At 55.1% G+C, this 15,862-nt stretch overlaps 1 protein-coding gene and 1 non-coding gene across 2 annotated transcripts; one reads left to right on the top strand and one right to left on the bottom strand.

Moving 5' to 3' along the window:
- Positions 1 to 950: 950 nt before the first annotated feature.
- On the bottom strand, positions 951 to 1,054 carry LOC139177807 (U6 spliceosomal RNA). The gene has a single exon (XR_011562275.1). It is a non-coding gene; the product is annotated as a U6 spliceosomal RNA (small nuclear RNA).
- A 2,294-nt stretch (positions 1,055 to 3,348) lies between these two features.
- MPO (myeloperoxidase) lies at positions 3,349 to 15,781 on the top strand. The gene is made up of 13 exons (XM_019980647.2): positions 3,349 to 3,515; positions 3,665 to 3,758; positions 4,053 to 4,228; positions 4,417 to 4,540; positions 4,636 to 4,765; positions 4,837 to 5,043; positions 5,885 to 6,203; positions 8,290 to 8,450; positions 10,248 to 10,503; positions 10,946 to 11,116; positions 12,430 to 12,667; positions 13,413 to 13,627; positions 14,344 to 15,781. Exons 1-12 carry the CDS (start codon positions 3,440 to 3,442, stop codon positions 13,618 to 13,620), a joined length of 2,160 nt encoding a protein of 719 aa, XP_019836206.2. The 5' UTR covers positions 3,349 to 3,439; the 3' UTR covers positions 13,621 to 13,627; positions 14,344 to 15,781.
- The last annotated feature ends 81 nt before the right edge of the window (positions 15,782 to 15,862 follow it).

Below are 15,862 nucleotides of genomic sequence, written 5' to 3'. Positions count from 1 at the left end.
TGGGCTGGTCCCTGAAGTGCCCACGTGAGCTTTCTAAAATGAACTCTGCCCACGCACTTCAGGGCCTCCATGGCTCCCTGGAGCCTTCAGAACAAGAACTTCTCAGGAGGTCAGCAAGAGTGTTGTGTCCTGGACCTCAGCCTGCTTCATCAGCCTCAGCCTGCCCCAGCCTCTCCCCCATGTTGGGACCGTCCAGATGAAGCCCACCAGTGTCAGAGCTGTGCTGTGTCATCCTCAGGGGCCAGAGCACTCTTCCTTCCTATGTCCAACTTCTAAGCGTTCTTCAAGGCAATCTCAAATACTAATTCCTCAAAAAGGCCTTCTCCGGTGCTCCTGAAGACTTCTGCCCAGGGTTGTTGGGGTGCTGTCTGTCCGCATCCTCCTGTGCTCGTTGAGGTCAGGGTCTTTGCTCACTAGAGGGCACGGTACCTGACATTTGCAACGGCTTGGTAACTGCTCGTTGAACAGTGCTGGGTGAAAGGTCAGGAGTAAGCCTTCAGAGGCCATTGGGTAAAGAGCGCTTGTTTGTAAGTCAAGAGATCTGACCAGTAGATTATTCCGAGCTGTCACATCACTGCTATCAGCAAAGTCATTTCCTTCCCAGACCTCCGTCTTCCTCATCTGTGCTAAGAGGAGCTTGTATTTTTTTTTTAATTTTATTTTTTAACTTTACAATATTGTATTGATTTTGCCATATATCGAAATGAATCCGCCACAGGTATACATGTGTTCCCCATCCTGAACCCTCTTCCCTCCTCCCTCCCCATACCATCCCTCTGAGTCGTCCCATTGCACCAGCCCCAAGCATCCAGTATCGCGCATTGAACCTGGACTGGCGACTCGTTTCATATATGATATTATACATATTTCAATGCCATTCTCCCAAATCATCCCACCCTTTCCCTCTCCCACAGAGTCCAAAACACTGTTTTATACATCAGTGTCTCTTAAAAAATATGGAACGCTTCACGAATTTGCGTGTCATCCTTGCGCAGGGCCCATGCTAATCTCTGTATCGTTGCAATATTAGTATATGTGCTGCCGAAGCGAGCATGAGGAGCTTGTATTAAATGTCTCTCCCCTCTTGGGCTCTGACCATTCCCTTAAAAGAGTAAAAGGACACTAACTGTCAGAGCTAACAAGGGTGATGGGGTGCTTCCAAGCACGGCTGGGGGGGTGAACGCTTTAAAAATGTGGATACCCAGGTATGCAGCAATTTTCCCTCAGGACTTTTTACCTAAGGAAATAATTGAAGAGGTGACTGGAGATTTACATGGATCACGATCCCAGCACTGCTTCTAACAGTGAAAATAGGAAATGACCCACGTATCTTAACAAGAGAGGATTAGTGAATAAAACATAGCATCTCATACAAAATATTATGCAGACATAAGAATGAAATAAATCTGTTTATTGACACAGAAGTCAGATTATAAAATAATATTTAAAGTATGGTTTTTTGGGTATTTTTTTGATCATACCTTGCATCTTGCAGAATCTTAGTTCCCTGACCAGGGGTTGAACCCAGGGCATGGCAGTGAAAATACCAAGTGCTAACCGCTGGACCATCAGGGATAAATATGTTCTTATCACTGTTTGAAATACATATTGGACTTCCCTGTGGTCCAGTGGTTAAGAATCCACCTGCCAATGCAGAAGACATGGGCTCCACCCCTGGTTTGGGAAGATTTTATATGCCAAGGGGCAACAAAGCCCAAAAGCCACAATTACTAAGCCTGAGTTCTACAGCCTGTGTTCTACAAGTACTAAGCCCGCGTGCTGCAACTACTCAAGCCTGCACGCCTAGAACCCATGCGCTACGACAAGAGAAGCCACTGCAATGAGAAGCCTGTACAACGCAACTGGAGAGTAGCCCCTGTTTGCCGCAAGCAGAGAAAGCCCACAAGCAGCAACAAAGACCCAGTGCAGCCAAAATGAAGTAATAAATAAATAAAATACATATTATACCTACATCTACATATGAAATTATGAAATGGGAGGATTAGTCAGTGCTAGGAATATGGGAAATTATTTTCCTTCTTTTTTTTTATTTTGTGAAAGATGACAAAGCTGGAAAGAAAAAAAATTACCCATAATCTCACCTGTTTGTAAATAGTTTATTTATTTATTCTATAACATTTCATGAATGGAAATACATTACAGGGTTAAAAAAAAAAAGTATTTTTCAAAAGCCTATAAAATTCTAGAACCTGATTCATGAAGAGCCACTTGTCCAGGTTCACACATAGCAAGCCCTGGAAGAATGGCCCCTTTCTCGTGGGTCTTCCTAGCAGGTGGGAAGGTACACCGGGAAGGTGTTTGCTGTCCCTTGTTTCTAGGCCAAGAAGTGGTCTGGCGATAGATGGCAAGAGTGAGTGCAGGAGGGTGTCTGGAGGTAGGAGGTGTGGGTAGACCGAACAGGACATGGGGGCCATGGTTGGCATGTGCCCAGCCTGACGAGGGCACAGGAAGGCGGATGAACACTGTCATGAGTTGTAGGGCACCTTTCCCACCGGCACTCCCTTTGCCAGCCTTCCTCTGGGTCTGGGCTGCGTCACCCAGCTGACCACTAACCACAGCCAGCTCTGTTCTCTCCTGGTTCCTGAAATCTGGGAGCAGATGGAGTGGTTGTTGGAGGCAGTCCGCTACCAAGAGCCAAGAGGAAAGGCGATGAGGAGAGGGATAGAGGAAGTTACCTTGGTCCTCAGACCGTAGTCCCCACGTTCCTCTTTCCTGTAAAGCTCAACGATCTCCAGTCAGATTTCCTGTCCCCTTAGGGGACAGGAATGAGGGGCTGCCCACCATGGTTGGCCCCAGGGGCCTGGTTACTATTGAGCGTGGGGGAACGGTGTCCGGAGGCAGATCGGGCCATCATCACTCCAATTTCTGTTTCCCATGATTCCCTGGGCTGTCGGTTCCTAACTTTCATCCCTTGCAAAGGAACGCTGGATACTCAGTTGAACCAGAATTTTGGAGGCGGGGGGGTAAATTTTTCACGCTTTGGGGACAGCACTGGTCTAGCACACATGGGAGCCAAGGTTCTCTGGAGGAGTGCCAAGTTCACGGGCTGGAGCCGGTTTTGGTCCCTCCTCCACTGCCTGTTGCTCCCACGTGAGGGGGCTCTTTCTGTGCTCCCTGGCCCCAGTGGGGTTGGAGAGACACTTGAGTTTCCAGGGGCGGGACCCACCTGCCCCAGCCCTCCCCCAGCCTGGAGAACATAAAAGCCCAGGTTCAGCTAAGAGGTGATGCCAATGCCAGGTGGAGCCCTGGAACTTCAGAGGTAGGGTCCTAGACTCTGTCTGTAGGCAGAACCCACTGCGGGGGCACTGGGTGAGAAGGAGGGGGTGAGGGGCCTGGGAGGAGGCGGCTCTGGGGCGCTTGTCTCCCCAGCGCACTGTGGGCTTTGCACACTTCGTGGGCACGGGGTCTTGTTGCAGAGATGAGGCTGCTCCTGGGCTTGGCGGGACTCCTGGCAGTTCTGATCATGCTCCAGCCCTCGGAGGGTGTCCCTCCAGGTAACAGTTCAGAAAGAAGGGAAAAGGTGGCGTGTTAAGGGTAGTTCCGAGTCCCCGGGATTCCTTTCCTCCTTGTAAGCCAGCCGGGCTCTGGGGCCCCATGGGGACTTTGGGTCCATTCCTGACCTCCTGACCTCTGTTCTGGGCAGCTGTCCCAGGGGAAGTGGATACCTCGGTGGTGCTGACCTGCATGGAGGAGGCCAAGCGGCTAGTGGACAAAGTCTACAAGGAGCGGCGGGAAAGGTGGGGCTTCTGGGTGAGGCTGGCCCCGGCCTTTTAGAGAAGGAACAGGCAGCGGGGAACGTGCGGCTGGAGGCGGGGCCCTCTGCCGGGCGGTCTTTCTGTCTTTGGGTGTGAAGATGTCTTCAAGACCATGCCTCCCATGGCCTCATCTTTGGACTCCCAGGTCCAAACCATGTTTACAAAGACAAACCTGCTTCCCAGCTCTGGGTCTTTCGAGCCCACAGCTCTGGGCTGGGGCCCTGCTGAGTGTCTCCCCGTCCTTTCTCTGGGCTCACCCCTCCTTCCCTCAAGCAGCATCAAGCAGCGGCTTCACAGTGGCTTGGCCAGCCCCATGGAACTCCTGTCCTACTTCAAGCAGCCAGTGGCGGCCACCAGGACCGCTGTGAGGGCGGCTGACTACCTGCACGTGGCCCTCAGCCTGCTGGAGAGGAAGCTGAGGGCCCTGTGGCCAGGCCGCTTCAACGTCACAGGTACAGTTCCCGCTACTATTCCAGCGCCTCACTCAACCCCTGTGGGTCTCCCAATCCCTCCTTCCGGGGGGTATCCTAGCATCCCCCTACTATGTCCTCAGACCACATCTCCCAAGCAAGGCTCCCTAGCAGTGGGTAGAAAACAGGGGCACAGCTCCCACTTTCCTCCTACTTTGCCCGGTCCACAGACGTGCTGACCCCAGCCCAGCTGAACCTGCTGTCCAAGACTAGCGGCTGCGCCCACCAGGACCTGGGGGTGAGCTGCCCAGAGAAGGACGAGTACCGAACCATCACCGGGCAGTGCAACAACAGGTGCGGCCGCTGGGGGCCGGCCCTCGATGGGCGGGCGGTGGCTGGAGGCTGGAGACCCTACCAAGGGGTGTCAGCACCGTGTTCCTGCCCTCCAGGCGCAGCCCCACTCTGGGGGCTTCCAACCGCCCCTTTGTACGCTGGCTGCCGGCGGAGTACGAGGATGGCTTCTCGCTGCCCTTCGGCTGGACGCCCCGGGTCAAGCGCAACGGCTTCCCAGTTCCCCTGGTGAGTCCCAGCCGGGTGGAGGGAGAGCAGCCCGGCCGAGACAGCGGCCCCTGACGCCCGGTGTCCCACAGGCTCGCGCCGTGTCCAATGAGATCGTGCGCTTCCCCACGGAGAAGCTGACTCCGGACCAGCAGCGCTCACTCATGTTCATGCAGTGGGGCCAGCTGCTCGACCACGACCTCGACTTCTCCCCCGAACCGGCCGCCCGCGTCTCCTTCCTCACCGGCATCAACTGCGAGACCAGCTGCCTGCAGCAGCCGCCTTGCTTCCCGCTCAAGGTGCTTCCTCCCGGCCCCACCCTGCAGCCCGCTGAGCCGGGGGAGGGGGGCATCGTTCCCCGAAGGGGCCATCTCCCTTCCTGCCCAGCTTTCCTTCCCTGGGTCCCAGCAAGCCTGCCCCTGACCGCCCTCTCCCCTCCACCCCCCACCATCTCCCACCCTCTCTGTGCTGAGGACCTTCCCACTGCCCCTCAGACTTCTGTGTGCAAGCGCCAGGGGCTCAGTCGTCTTCCCTCCCGACTCGGGGGGGCCCCCAGCCCACATCACACAGAGCTTGGTAGTGGGGTTGCGGCGGGGCTGAGAGTGGACACGTGCAGAGTAGGTAGCAGGGGAGAGAAGGAAAGAAGGAGGGTCCCAGAGAGAGGTGGACAGAGGCAGACAGGGCCGGAGTGAGAGCCAGAGAGACAAAAGGGGGAAGGGAAAGAAGAGGAGGCCGCCGGAGAGGACAGAGAGAGAGCCAGAGACTCGAGGAGAGAGGAAGAGAGTCAGAGGAGAGGAGAGAAAGGAGGTTGAGGGGGAGGGTCGGAGGACTGGCTAGCGCACCTCCAGAAGTGCCCAGGTCCCCCATGCCGGCCCTCCAGTCACCGCCCCTCCAGCTCAGAGACACTCTGCCGGTGGAACCTAAGGCTCATCCCTCGGGGGCCTTGAGAAGCCTTCCTGCCAGCTAAGGGGCCCGAGGGGCTCTGTTTACTGTCTGGGTTGCCCGCTCTGGTCCTGGGTTCCAGACGGCTTCCCTGGCGGGAATTCAGGGCCTAAAAAGGCGGGTGGACCAGAGAGAGCCACTCCTGACCTCTGTCTCTGGCCGCGGCGAGCCTGCGGGGCCTCTCTCTCTGCACCTCAGATCCCGCCCAATGACCCCCGCATCAAGAACCAGCAGGACTGCATCCCTTTCTTCCGCTCCAGTCCTGCCTGCACCCAGAGCAACATCACCATCCGCAACCAGATCAACGCGCTCACCTCCTTCGTGGACGCCAGCATGGTCTACGGCAGCGAGGACCCCTTGGCCATGAGGCTGCGCAACCTGACCAACCAGCTGGGGCTGCTGGCCGTCAACACCCGCTTCCAGGACAACGGCCGGGCCCTGCTGCCCTTCGACACCCTGCGCCATGACCCCTGCCGCCTCACCAACCGCTCTGCGAACATCCCCTGCTTCCTGGCAGGTCAGTCATGGGCAGGGACCTGGACTGATGCAGGGCGCCCCCTACTGGAGCCACGGCGAGCCTATTGCAGAGCCCCATGTGGGGTTAGCATTCAGAGACTTCCCTCACCAACTTACAGGATGTGAATAGGCTGTTGCCTTGGTAACAAGTTGGATGGAGCCAGAAAGGCAAAACAAAAGCAAACCCCCAAAACGACAAGAACAAACCCCCCAAATTTAAGAAGGAGACTCAGGGATGGCCAAGGCGCCTGGCTCCATCTATCTAGCCCTTCCTCTGTTGCTCCCTTTCCATTTGGGCTCTGCGAGAGAGGAAAGCTGAATCCTCCAGGGACAGGAAACCAAAGAGACAGAGAGCAGCATGGCTCCCTCAACCCTCTAGAACAACAGTATCCAATATGGCAGACACTAGGCACACATGGCTATTTTCATTTATATGTAATTTAGCTTAAATTAAAAACAAGCTTGCTCCACTGTGCTAGCTACCTTTCAAGTGCTCATTTCAAGTGTTCAGTAGCCCCAGAGGCTAATGGCTTCTATACAGGACAGCTCAAATGTAGAACGTGTTCATCAGTGCAGAATTTCTGTGGGACAGAGCTGCTCCAGAACATCACCACCTTACCCACCTTGATTCCTGTAATGAAAGAGGGTAGGATTTTTGATTTAGACAACTGGCAGTCCTGGGGATAAGGTTGGGGCAGTGATGGTGGCCATGCCCAGAAATTTTACTTGATACAGTGTTTTTAACTATGAACCCAGCAGTGGGTCTGAGGCCCTTCTCTCTGCCCTCTCAACCTCTCCTCATGATGGCTTTGCTGGCTGGGCCCTGGGGAGGAGAATCAAGGTCAGCCCCACTGTGGACTTTTCTGGGCAAGAGGAGAAAGAGCAGCAGTCCTCTGCCTCCACATGGTGTTGAGTCACGTGTCCCCGGCCCAGATGATCTTGACCTCTTGTAAAGTAATGAGAAGGAAAAGCTACTCTCAGGGAATTTCCTTGCCACCGACTTTTAGAGCTGGGGAGGACTGAACCCAGTGTCTAGTCCTCCCCTAACCCCTCCCCAGGGTTAGGGGAGGACTAGAGGGATCAGAGGGTCACTCTTGGTTCTTTTGAACAGGTGTGGCCTTTAAACTTCCTGTGCCCTGACTCTCTCTCCCAAGCAGGCTGCAGAGTTAGCGTGTAGTAAGGTGGGCATGGCAGCTCTGAGCAGGTGGTAGTGGCTTTCTAGAGTCCTGTGTTAAGAAGGATTCTGAGGTTGCATCCAATTTCTTTTTTTATATTAATTTTAATTAATTTTTATTTTCGGCTGCGCTGGGTCTTCAGTGCGTCACTGCTATGTGCAGGCTTTCTCTAGTTGTGGCAAGTGGGAACTCCTCTAGTCACAGTGTGTGGGCTTCTCACTGTGGTGGCTTCTTTTGTTGTGAAGCACAGGCTCTAGGGCACGCAGACTTCGGTAGTTGTGGCACACGGGCTTAGTTGCTCCATGGCATGTGGGATTTTCCCAGACCGGGGGTCACACCCATGTCCCCTGCATTGGCAGGCAGATTCTTAACCACTGGACCGCCAGGGAAGTCTGCATCTAATTTTATCAGGAGTAAAGGCTGTGATCATTTGCTGTGTCTGACATGGGCAGGAAGACAGGGACAGCCAACATGCATGCTACTTTTTTTGGCCTTCCCTGAATCAAGAAAATGTCAATCAAGCAGTGCTCATGGATCTCCTATTTTGTCCCAGGCAGTGTGTTAAACCCCATGTGTTTGTGTGTATGTTGGGTGGGAGGGTCAGATACAAAAAGGCACAAGCCATGGTCCTTGTCCTCCAGGTGCCAGCAGTCTCAGGTATGGGGAGGTGGCAAGTCTTGTGTCAGATCTGATGCTTAGTAGATGAGCATCCCCGGCCAGCACTGAAGAGCTGCTATGGTGGACCAGGGAATCAACGGAGGCCTCCTAGATGGGGTGCAGACTGAGCATGGCGTGAAATGTTGAGTGGAGATGAGCAGCATTTGAGGCCTTGGCCCCAGAGGGAGTTTCAGTGGAGCAAGTCCTTTCTGGGAGGGAGGTCTTAGGAATGACAGTAGCTTTTGCTTCCCCAAGGGGACTCCCGTGCGAGTGAGATGCCTGAGCTCACCTCCATGCACACACTCTTTGTGCGGGAGCACAACCGGCTGGCCAAAGAGCTCAAGCGCCTGAACGCCCACTGGAATGGAGAGAGGCTCTATCAGGAAGCCCGAAAGATCGTGGGAGCCATGGTCCAGGTAGGCAGTCCTGGGCATCTGTGATGCCAGGGGTCAGCAGACTTGGGATGCCAAAGTGCCTCTGCCGCATCTTAGCTGTGCAAATTAACCCGTATGAGCTATGTGAAAACACCTGGCAGATACTACGTGCCTGACAAGGGTCACTTGCCTTTCATCCCCTCATTCCCAGGCTTGCTCTCCTTTCTACTTTCCTGTCTACCAGGAATAATACTGACAGGTTTAAACAGGTGGGTCTAAAATGCTTGGCACACAGTGAAAGTGGAAGTCGCTCAGTCGTGTCCGGTTCTTTGTGACCCCACGGACTACACAGTCCATGGAATTCTCCAGGCCAGAATACTGGAGTGGGTAGCCTTTCCCTTCTCCAGGAGATCTTCCCAACCCAGGGATCGAACCCAGGTTTCCCGCATTGCAGGCGGATTCTTTAGCAGCTGAGCCACCAGGCGTACAGTAGGCGTTCCGTAAATTCTCCTTTCCTTCATCACCTTGTCACTCTTGGGTCCTTTACACACTCCCTCTTCTTTACGGCTCTATCCCAGCTCACCCACTCTCCTTATCCTCGCTTATCCCTGAGGGGTGTTCTCCCAATTTGGGGGGAAATATTTAAATGCTTTATTTATTTACTGGCTGTGCTACTTAGCTTTTGGAATCTTAGTCACCCAACAAGGGATTGAACCTGAACCCCCTGCAGTGGAAATGCAGAGTCCAAACCACTGGACTGCCAAGGGATTTCCTTTCTCCCAAGTTTTGATGCTCCAGCATCCTCATCCTCTCCCAGGTCATGAACATGCACTCGAGTGCACACACCACACACATACACACACACATAGACACACACACACACACCGCTTGTTAATACTCCTCAACTTTGGACTGGAGAGAGTTGCTGCTGCTGAGGGTGACCAGGGTGACCAGTTTTCCATTGGCACAAAGAATTTAAATAAGATTTGTTTAACTCTGAGATTCCAGAGTCTAGAATCTAGAGTGTGTCTGTTCCCTCTCCTCCCTTTTCACTGCGAGAAATCACCTAGGGTGGCCCTTTTCCATTTTGCCTCCCCTCCTTCTGCAGACACTAGATTGAACCCTACTGTGGGCCAGGCACTTTGTTGCCTACTGAGTAATTTCAAGAGAAATGAGATCCAACCCTTGCCCTCAAGGAGCTAGTATGCTGCTGCTGCTGCTAAGTCATGTCAGTTGTGTCCGACTCTGTGTAACTCCATAGACAGCGGCCCACCAGGCTCCCGTCCCTGGGATTCTCCAGGCAAGAATACTGGAGTGGGTTGCCATTTCCTTCTCCAGTGCAGGAAAGTGAAAAGTGAAAGTGAAGTCGCTCAGTCGTGTCCGACTCTTAGCGACCCCATGGACTGCAGCCTACCAGGCCCTCCGTCCATGGGATTCTCCAGGCAAGAGCACTGGAGTGGGTTGCCATTGCCTTCTCCAGCTAGTATGCTAGTTAAGAGAAATGAGACAGGAATAACTCAAGGGCAAGGGAGCTATGAAAGGACTCACAGAACCTTTTATTATTTAATCCTCTAAGGCACAGTGCAGCATAATTACCCGTAATTTACATTTGAGGAACTGAGGCTCAGAGAGGTTAATAACTGGCCTAAGGTCACACAGCAGGCAAGCACTTGAGCCCTGTTTATGCCACTTGGTCCCACTCTGTGGGACCCAGGTCCAGTACTGTGGGGGGCAAATCCTTGGCCTTAGACGAGGGAGGGATCCCGCCGAGTCAGGAGCAGGTGAAGAATCCGCAGGGAGGGGTGAGTGGAGAGGCCACTCTGAGTGACTTTCCTTTAGATCATCACTTACCGGGATTACCTGCCGCTGGTGCTGGGGCGGGAGGCCATGCGGAAGTACCTGCGCCCCTACTGCTCCTACAACGACTCGGTGGACCCGCGCATCTCCAACGTCTTCACCAACGCCTTCCGCTACGGCCACACCCTCATCCAACCCTTCATGTTCCGCCTGAACAGTCGATACCAACCTATGCAGCCCAACCCCCGCGTGCCGCTCAGCAGAGTCTTTTTTGCCAGCTGGAGGGTTGTGCTCGAAGGTGAGCAAGACGCTGTCAGGGAGTGAGGGAGTGAACTGGCAGCCGGTGGGGTGGGCGTGGACTTGGTCACAGGGAGCTAGGGCGGAATGAATTGTCTTTCCTTCTGTCTTCTGGGCATCTGATTTCCGGTCTAGTTCACTTGACTCTGCTTGCACATCGAACAACAGAGAGTGGGGTGAGACAGCTTATAGGGAGCTGGCTCCTTCCTGTGCGTTGGGATCCTCAGGGACCCAGGAGGGCTGGGAGCATCTGAGCCTGACGGGTTTGAATGGCTTTATCCCCGAGGCCGCAGAGCCTCAGTGAGGATCTGCCCACCGGGGACCTTGGTGCCAGGAGCCACATGTGCTCAGCGCTCTCCGCCACTGCCCCCGGGTCCGGCTCCTTGCAGTCTGAGCTCCGATACCGAGCCGGACCTTCCCCCAGCGTGCTCCCCTTGCTCCAGGTGGCATCGACCCCATCCTGCGGGGCCTCATGGCCACCCCTGCGAAGCTGAACCGCCAGAACCAAATCGCGGTGGACGAGATCCGGGAGCGGCTGTTTGAGCAGGTCATGAGGATCGGGCTGGACCTGCCTGCGCTCAACATGCAGCGCAGCCGCGACCACGGCCTCCCTGGTAAGGGGGCTGCCCTGGCCTCACGGGCCCACCCACCTCCCAATCCAGCGCCTGTCCTCTCCAGTGCCCCCAGCTACCGGGGCACCCCACCCCCACCGCCAACCCTCAGAACCTTGCTCTTAGGATGCGGCCTGAAGTCAGGCCCCTGGGCCCCTCTGCCCCATTTCCAGCAGCTTCCACCTACTTTGTGTTGCTGCTGCTAAGTCGCGTCAGTTGTGTCCGACTCTGTGCGACCCCGTAGATGGCAGCCCACCAGGCTCCCCCATCCCTGGGATTCTCCAGGCAAGAACACTGGAGTGGGTTGCCATTTCCTTCTCCAATGCATGAAAGGGAAAAGTGAAAGTGAAGTCCCTCAGTCGTGTCCGACTCTTAGCGACCCCACGGACTGCAGCCCACCAGGCTCCTCAGTCCATGGGATTTCCCAGGCAAGAGTACTGGAGTGGGGTGCCATTGCCTTCTCTGTTGTGTTGCTGGAACCCCCCCCAATAGTCTCTTCCTCTCAGAATCCACACAAAATGAAGCAAAATAGATGGAGGTAGGTTTTCAGGGCAGTAGGGGCTTGATATTATTACGGTGATGCCCTAAATTGTGTTGCTGAAACCCCCCAATTTAGGGCATCGCCATAATAACAACGAGCCCCTACTACCCTGAAAACCTACCTCCATCTATTTTGCTTCATTTTGTGTGGATTCTGAGGGAAGAGATTATTATCACTTCCATTTGACTGATGTGGAGAAAGAAATGGCAACCCACTCCAGTATTCTCACCTGGAGAATCCCATGGATTCAGTCCATGGGGTCGCAAGAGTTGGACACAACTTAGCAATTAAACCACCACCATTTTACTGATGAGGAAACTGAGGCTTGGAGAAATTCAGAACCTGCCCGGGTTCTCTAGTCAAGTAAGAGACAGAGCTGGAATGGGAGCCCAGATCAGCCTACCATCCTGCTGATGCCTGTGCTGTGGGACAGCTGGTATGGGGCTGATCCTTCCAGACACACTGCACCCATCGCGGGTCTGAGATCTCCACAGGGGCAAGGAGATGCTCCTGTTCTTGGACCCAGCGGGAGTGATGACAATTTAGGATTTACCTTAGAGTGGGAAGGGTAGGGGAAGACAGAGAGGCTCCTGGAGAGACCCAGCTGCGCCCAGGCTCCCGGGGAGGCCAGAGGATTCCCTGGGGGGTTTGTAGACGGGAAGCAGCCCCTTTGTGCCCTCCTTTCCTGCATGGACCTCTGTATGTGGCCTCACTGTGTTGGGAGGGTGGCCTTTCTGCGGCCCACCCACAACCACTCTCCACTCCTCCCATACAGGGTACAACGCCTGGAGGCGCTTCTGTGGGCTCCCAGTGCCCAACACGGTGGGTGAGCTGGGCACAGTCCTGAGGAACCTGGACCTGGCGAGGAGGCTGATGAAACTGTACCAGACGCCCAACAACATTGACATCTGGATAGGCGGCGTAGCTGAGCCCTTGAACAAAAATGGCCGCGTGGGCCCGCTGCTCGCCTGCCTCATTGGGACCCAGTTCAGGAAGCTCCGTGATGGTGACCGGTGAGGGCGGAGGCCCCGCAGCCCTGCCCCTGCCCCTGCCCCTGCCCCTCGGGGGACCCTTGCTTCCTCCTGCTAGAAGGAGTCCGTGATTCTCCAGTGTGTTCTGGGGAGCCTCAAGGTCGTCACTGATGTACCCTGAAGCTGTTGAGGGTGCAAAAAGAAGGGATCTGTGGTTGTCAAGGAGCGGGACGAGAGAAAATGCCACCCTTAGTCACTGCTTCTCCAGGTCCCAGGCGTGGTCACGGGGCCACCAGTCTCCATTGGAAGGTCCCATCCTTGCTTCCCCTCGGCCGCCGCTCCTGTTTTCATTCCACTGTGGGCCTGACCCACCCAGTTCTCACACCCAGTTCTCACCTGGCATGAAATGTGCCTTGGGGAAACTCTTAACAAGGTGTCCCTCTCTGGGTGGACAAATGAGACACACTCCGTAGATCCCGTCTCCCCGCCTGGACGTAGCCCTGTCCAGGGCCCGGGGTTTCATGGGAGAGTGGGCCCGTCTGTCATTAGTGATGCTTGGAGGCTGCTGGGGTGGGATCGGGTTGGGGGGGGGCGGACCTGGGCAGCTGTGAGTGGGGCTCTATTTGTTTGAATCCCCTCTTGGGCTGCCTGAGGGCCTGGAGCTCTCCTGTGCTGTGGGGCCGCTGTCCACTGTGGTCCTCTGTCAACCAGGAACAGCTCCAGCCAGTGGGTGCCCTCCCAGCCCAGGAGGGCCTCAGGCACAGTGGCTGTGGGTGTTCCCGTGCAGGTTCTGGTGGCAGAACAAGGGCGTGTTCAGCAAGAAGCAGCAGCAGGCCCTCGCCAAGATCTCCTTGCCCCGCATCATCTGTGACAACACAGGCATCACCTTCGTGTCCAAGAACAACATCTTCATGTCCAACAGATTCCCTCGGGACTTTGTCCGCTGCAGTAGGGTGCCGGCATTGAACCTGGCTCCCTGGAGGGAAAGGCGCTAGAGGCAGGGTAAGGAGGGCAGCGGGGAAGTGAGGCTGGGCATCTCTCGGCTGGCTGGTTGGGTCCACAGAGCTCTCCCTTTTCTAGGTGAGCCCCTCCCTGTTCTGGGTGCCAGTCAAAGACACCACTAACAACTGGACATTCATGTGTGTGTGTGTGTGCGTGCACACAGTGAATCGAAATTGCATTTTGTGCGTGTTGCATGTGAACGTGGGTAGTGTTTTGTGTGCTGTGTATACATGAGTGTGTATTTGCTGATACTAGGTGTGTGGAAGGCAGCAGAGTGGATTGGTGAAACGTACAGGCTAAGGAGCCAGACTGCTTGGGTTCAGATCCTGCAGCCTACCAGCTGTGTGACCTTTAACAAGTTCCTCGACCTTGCTAAGCCTGAATTTCCTTTGTAAATAACTGCTGACATGGCTTCTTAGAGGGTCCATTGCATCCTCTAGTATTGGGTTTATTGAGCACCCATTACTTGCCAGGCAGTGTGGCCCGCATGGGAAACACACAGAAAAAGTCAGACACCATTTCTGCCCTTGTGGAGCTTATACCTTGACTGTGTCCTGTTATCAGAGGTGAAGCAGCGACCCTGGAGGAGTGACGACCTCGGAGGAGTGGCTATTAGCAGTGGGCTGCGCGTGGGTTGAGTTACGGGCCCAGGCTCGCCAGGCTCAGTCCATGGCTCCCCTTTTTCTTCCTTACCCTGTTGTCTTGCATATTCACAGGAGCTGCCTGGAGAGGAACTTGGCCCTTTTATACCATTTGTTTATACCTGATGATTATGATAATAAAGCACCATAGATGGAGATCTTTGCTCTGTGTCTGCAGTGGGGCTGGACCCTCAGCAAGAGGCTTGCTCTGGGCTCTGAACTTGAAGAGTGGTCTGTGCTTCAGGGCCCTTTCTAAACTGGAGGTCAGGACGTCCAGGCGTTCTCCTTGGGCTGATTCATACATAGAAGGCCGTCAGTCCTTGGATGCCTAGGGACCAGGCCAAACTGAGCAGACCCTCTTCCCTCACCGGTTCCCTCTTCCCACCAGAGAGCAGGAACCGTGGGCACCAAGCCCTTCTGTTGGTGCCCTGCCCCGGGAAGTATTATGCTTGCTACGTGCTCGCTCTGCATCGGGCCTGTGCCAAGTGTTGGGAAACAGAGGGCGCTCAGGAGAGGAAAGAGCAGGAGGTTGATGGGAATGTGGTTCCCTTCCCAGGTGACAAGACACCTGGGGATCCCGTCAGCCGGCCCGGTGGGTCAGAGGCCCCAGGACGGTAGATGCCTCCTTAGTCTTGCCTTCGCCAGGGGTCCAGACCAGGACAGCAGGTGGGGCTGAGGGAGGGGAAGGAGCAGACTCCCCTGATGAACGTGCCTGGAACTTGATCCCTCTGCCTGCGTGGTGGATTCCCTCCTGTTCTCTCCCTTCTTCCCACATTTGGGGAGGGGGACACCCACAGCTGGGGCCTGAAAGGATGAGAGGCTTGTGTACCCACGGGAGCCCCGGATATTAGCACTTCCCTGAAGAGGGAGAAACCTTGCTGAACCCCCTCTCTCTGAGGACAGGAAGGGGTCCTGGGGGGTTAAGGGACTCATCTGAGGCCTCCAAGAAGGGGGTCCCAGAGCCAGGGCCACCCAGGTCTTCCGGCTCCCAGGCTTTCCTGTAGGATGGCTGCAGGCCTCCTGCCCCTGCCGTGCCAGTCAGGGGGCCTGGGGGTCCCCCTGGGCTGACCTGACCCAGGAGGGTCTTTGAGAAAGAACTCATGAGTGTGTATTGGGTGGCAAACTAGGAATATTCTGGATCTGCGGTCAGAGGCCTCACAGGCCCCCAGGACTAACCTAGAATAAGGGGGTATTTCCCTGAAGGACCCCTAGAAAAGAAATTAACTTTTTTTTTTTTTAACTGCACATCATGGTATGCGGGAATCTTAGTTTCCTGACCAGGGATTGAATCTGTGTCCCCTGCAGTGGAAGTGTGGAGTCCTAATCACTGGACCACCAGGGAATTCCCCCAAAGGAGCTCTGGCTTGGATTTCTCTACCCCTGTGGCGATGCCCTGAAAGTTCTCCTGCCACCCCACAGCCATACCTTCTTTGCGCAGGAGCCCCTTCCCTCCTTTTCTTTGAGAGCGCTTTGAAGCTGAGAGCACCAAACTGGGCCCTCTCACTGCCTAGACTCACGCACGTGACCCCTTTGTGGTGAGACATGTCCGAGCTGTAAACACTGTTGCTCATTTGGCAGTGATTCCAAGGCCTGC

This window comes from Bos indicus, chromosome 19 (genome assembly GCF_029378745.1).
Source record: "Bos indicus isolate NIAB-ARS_2022 breed Sahiwal x Tharparkar chromosome 19, NIAB-ARS_B.indTharparkar_mat_pri_1.0, whole genome shotgun sequence".
NCBI lineage: Eukaryota > Metazoa > Chordata > Mammalia > Artiodactyla > Bovidae > Bos > Bos indicus.
Note: the sequence above shows the minus strand (reverse complement) of the source record. Positions and strands in the feature narration are given on the sequence as shown.

Bases quoted from the DNA above. Each gene is read 5' to 3' on its own strand.
- MPO (XM_019980647.2), top strand. From the start codon at position 3,440: ATGAGGCTGCTCCTGGGCTTGGCGGGACTCCTGGCAGTTCTGATCATG. The intron at 4,766-4,836 runs GTGAGTCCCAGC...GGTGTCCCACAG, and splicing joins ACGGCTTCCCAGTTCCCCTG to GCTCGCGCCGTGTCCAATGA. The intron at 10,504-10,945 runs GTGAGCAAGACG...CCCTTGCTCCAG, and splicing joins CTGGAGGGTTGTGCTCGAAG to GTGGCATCGACCCCATCCTG.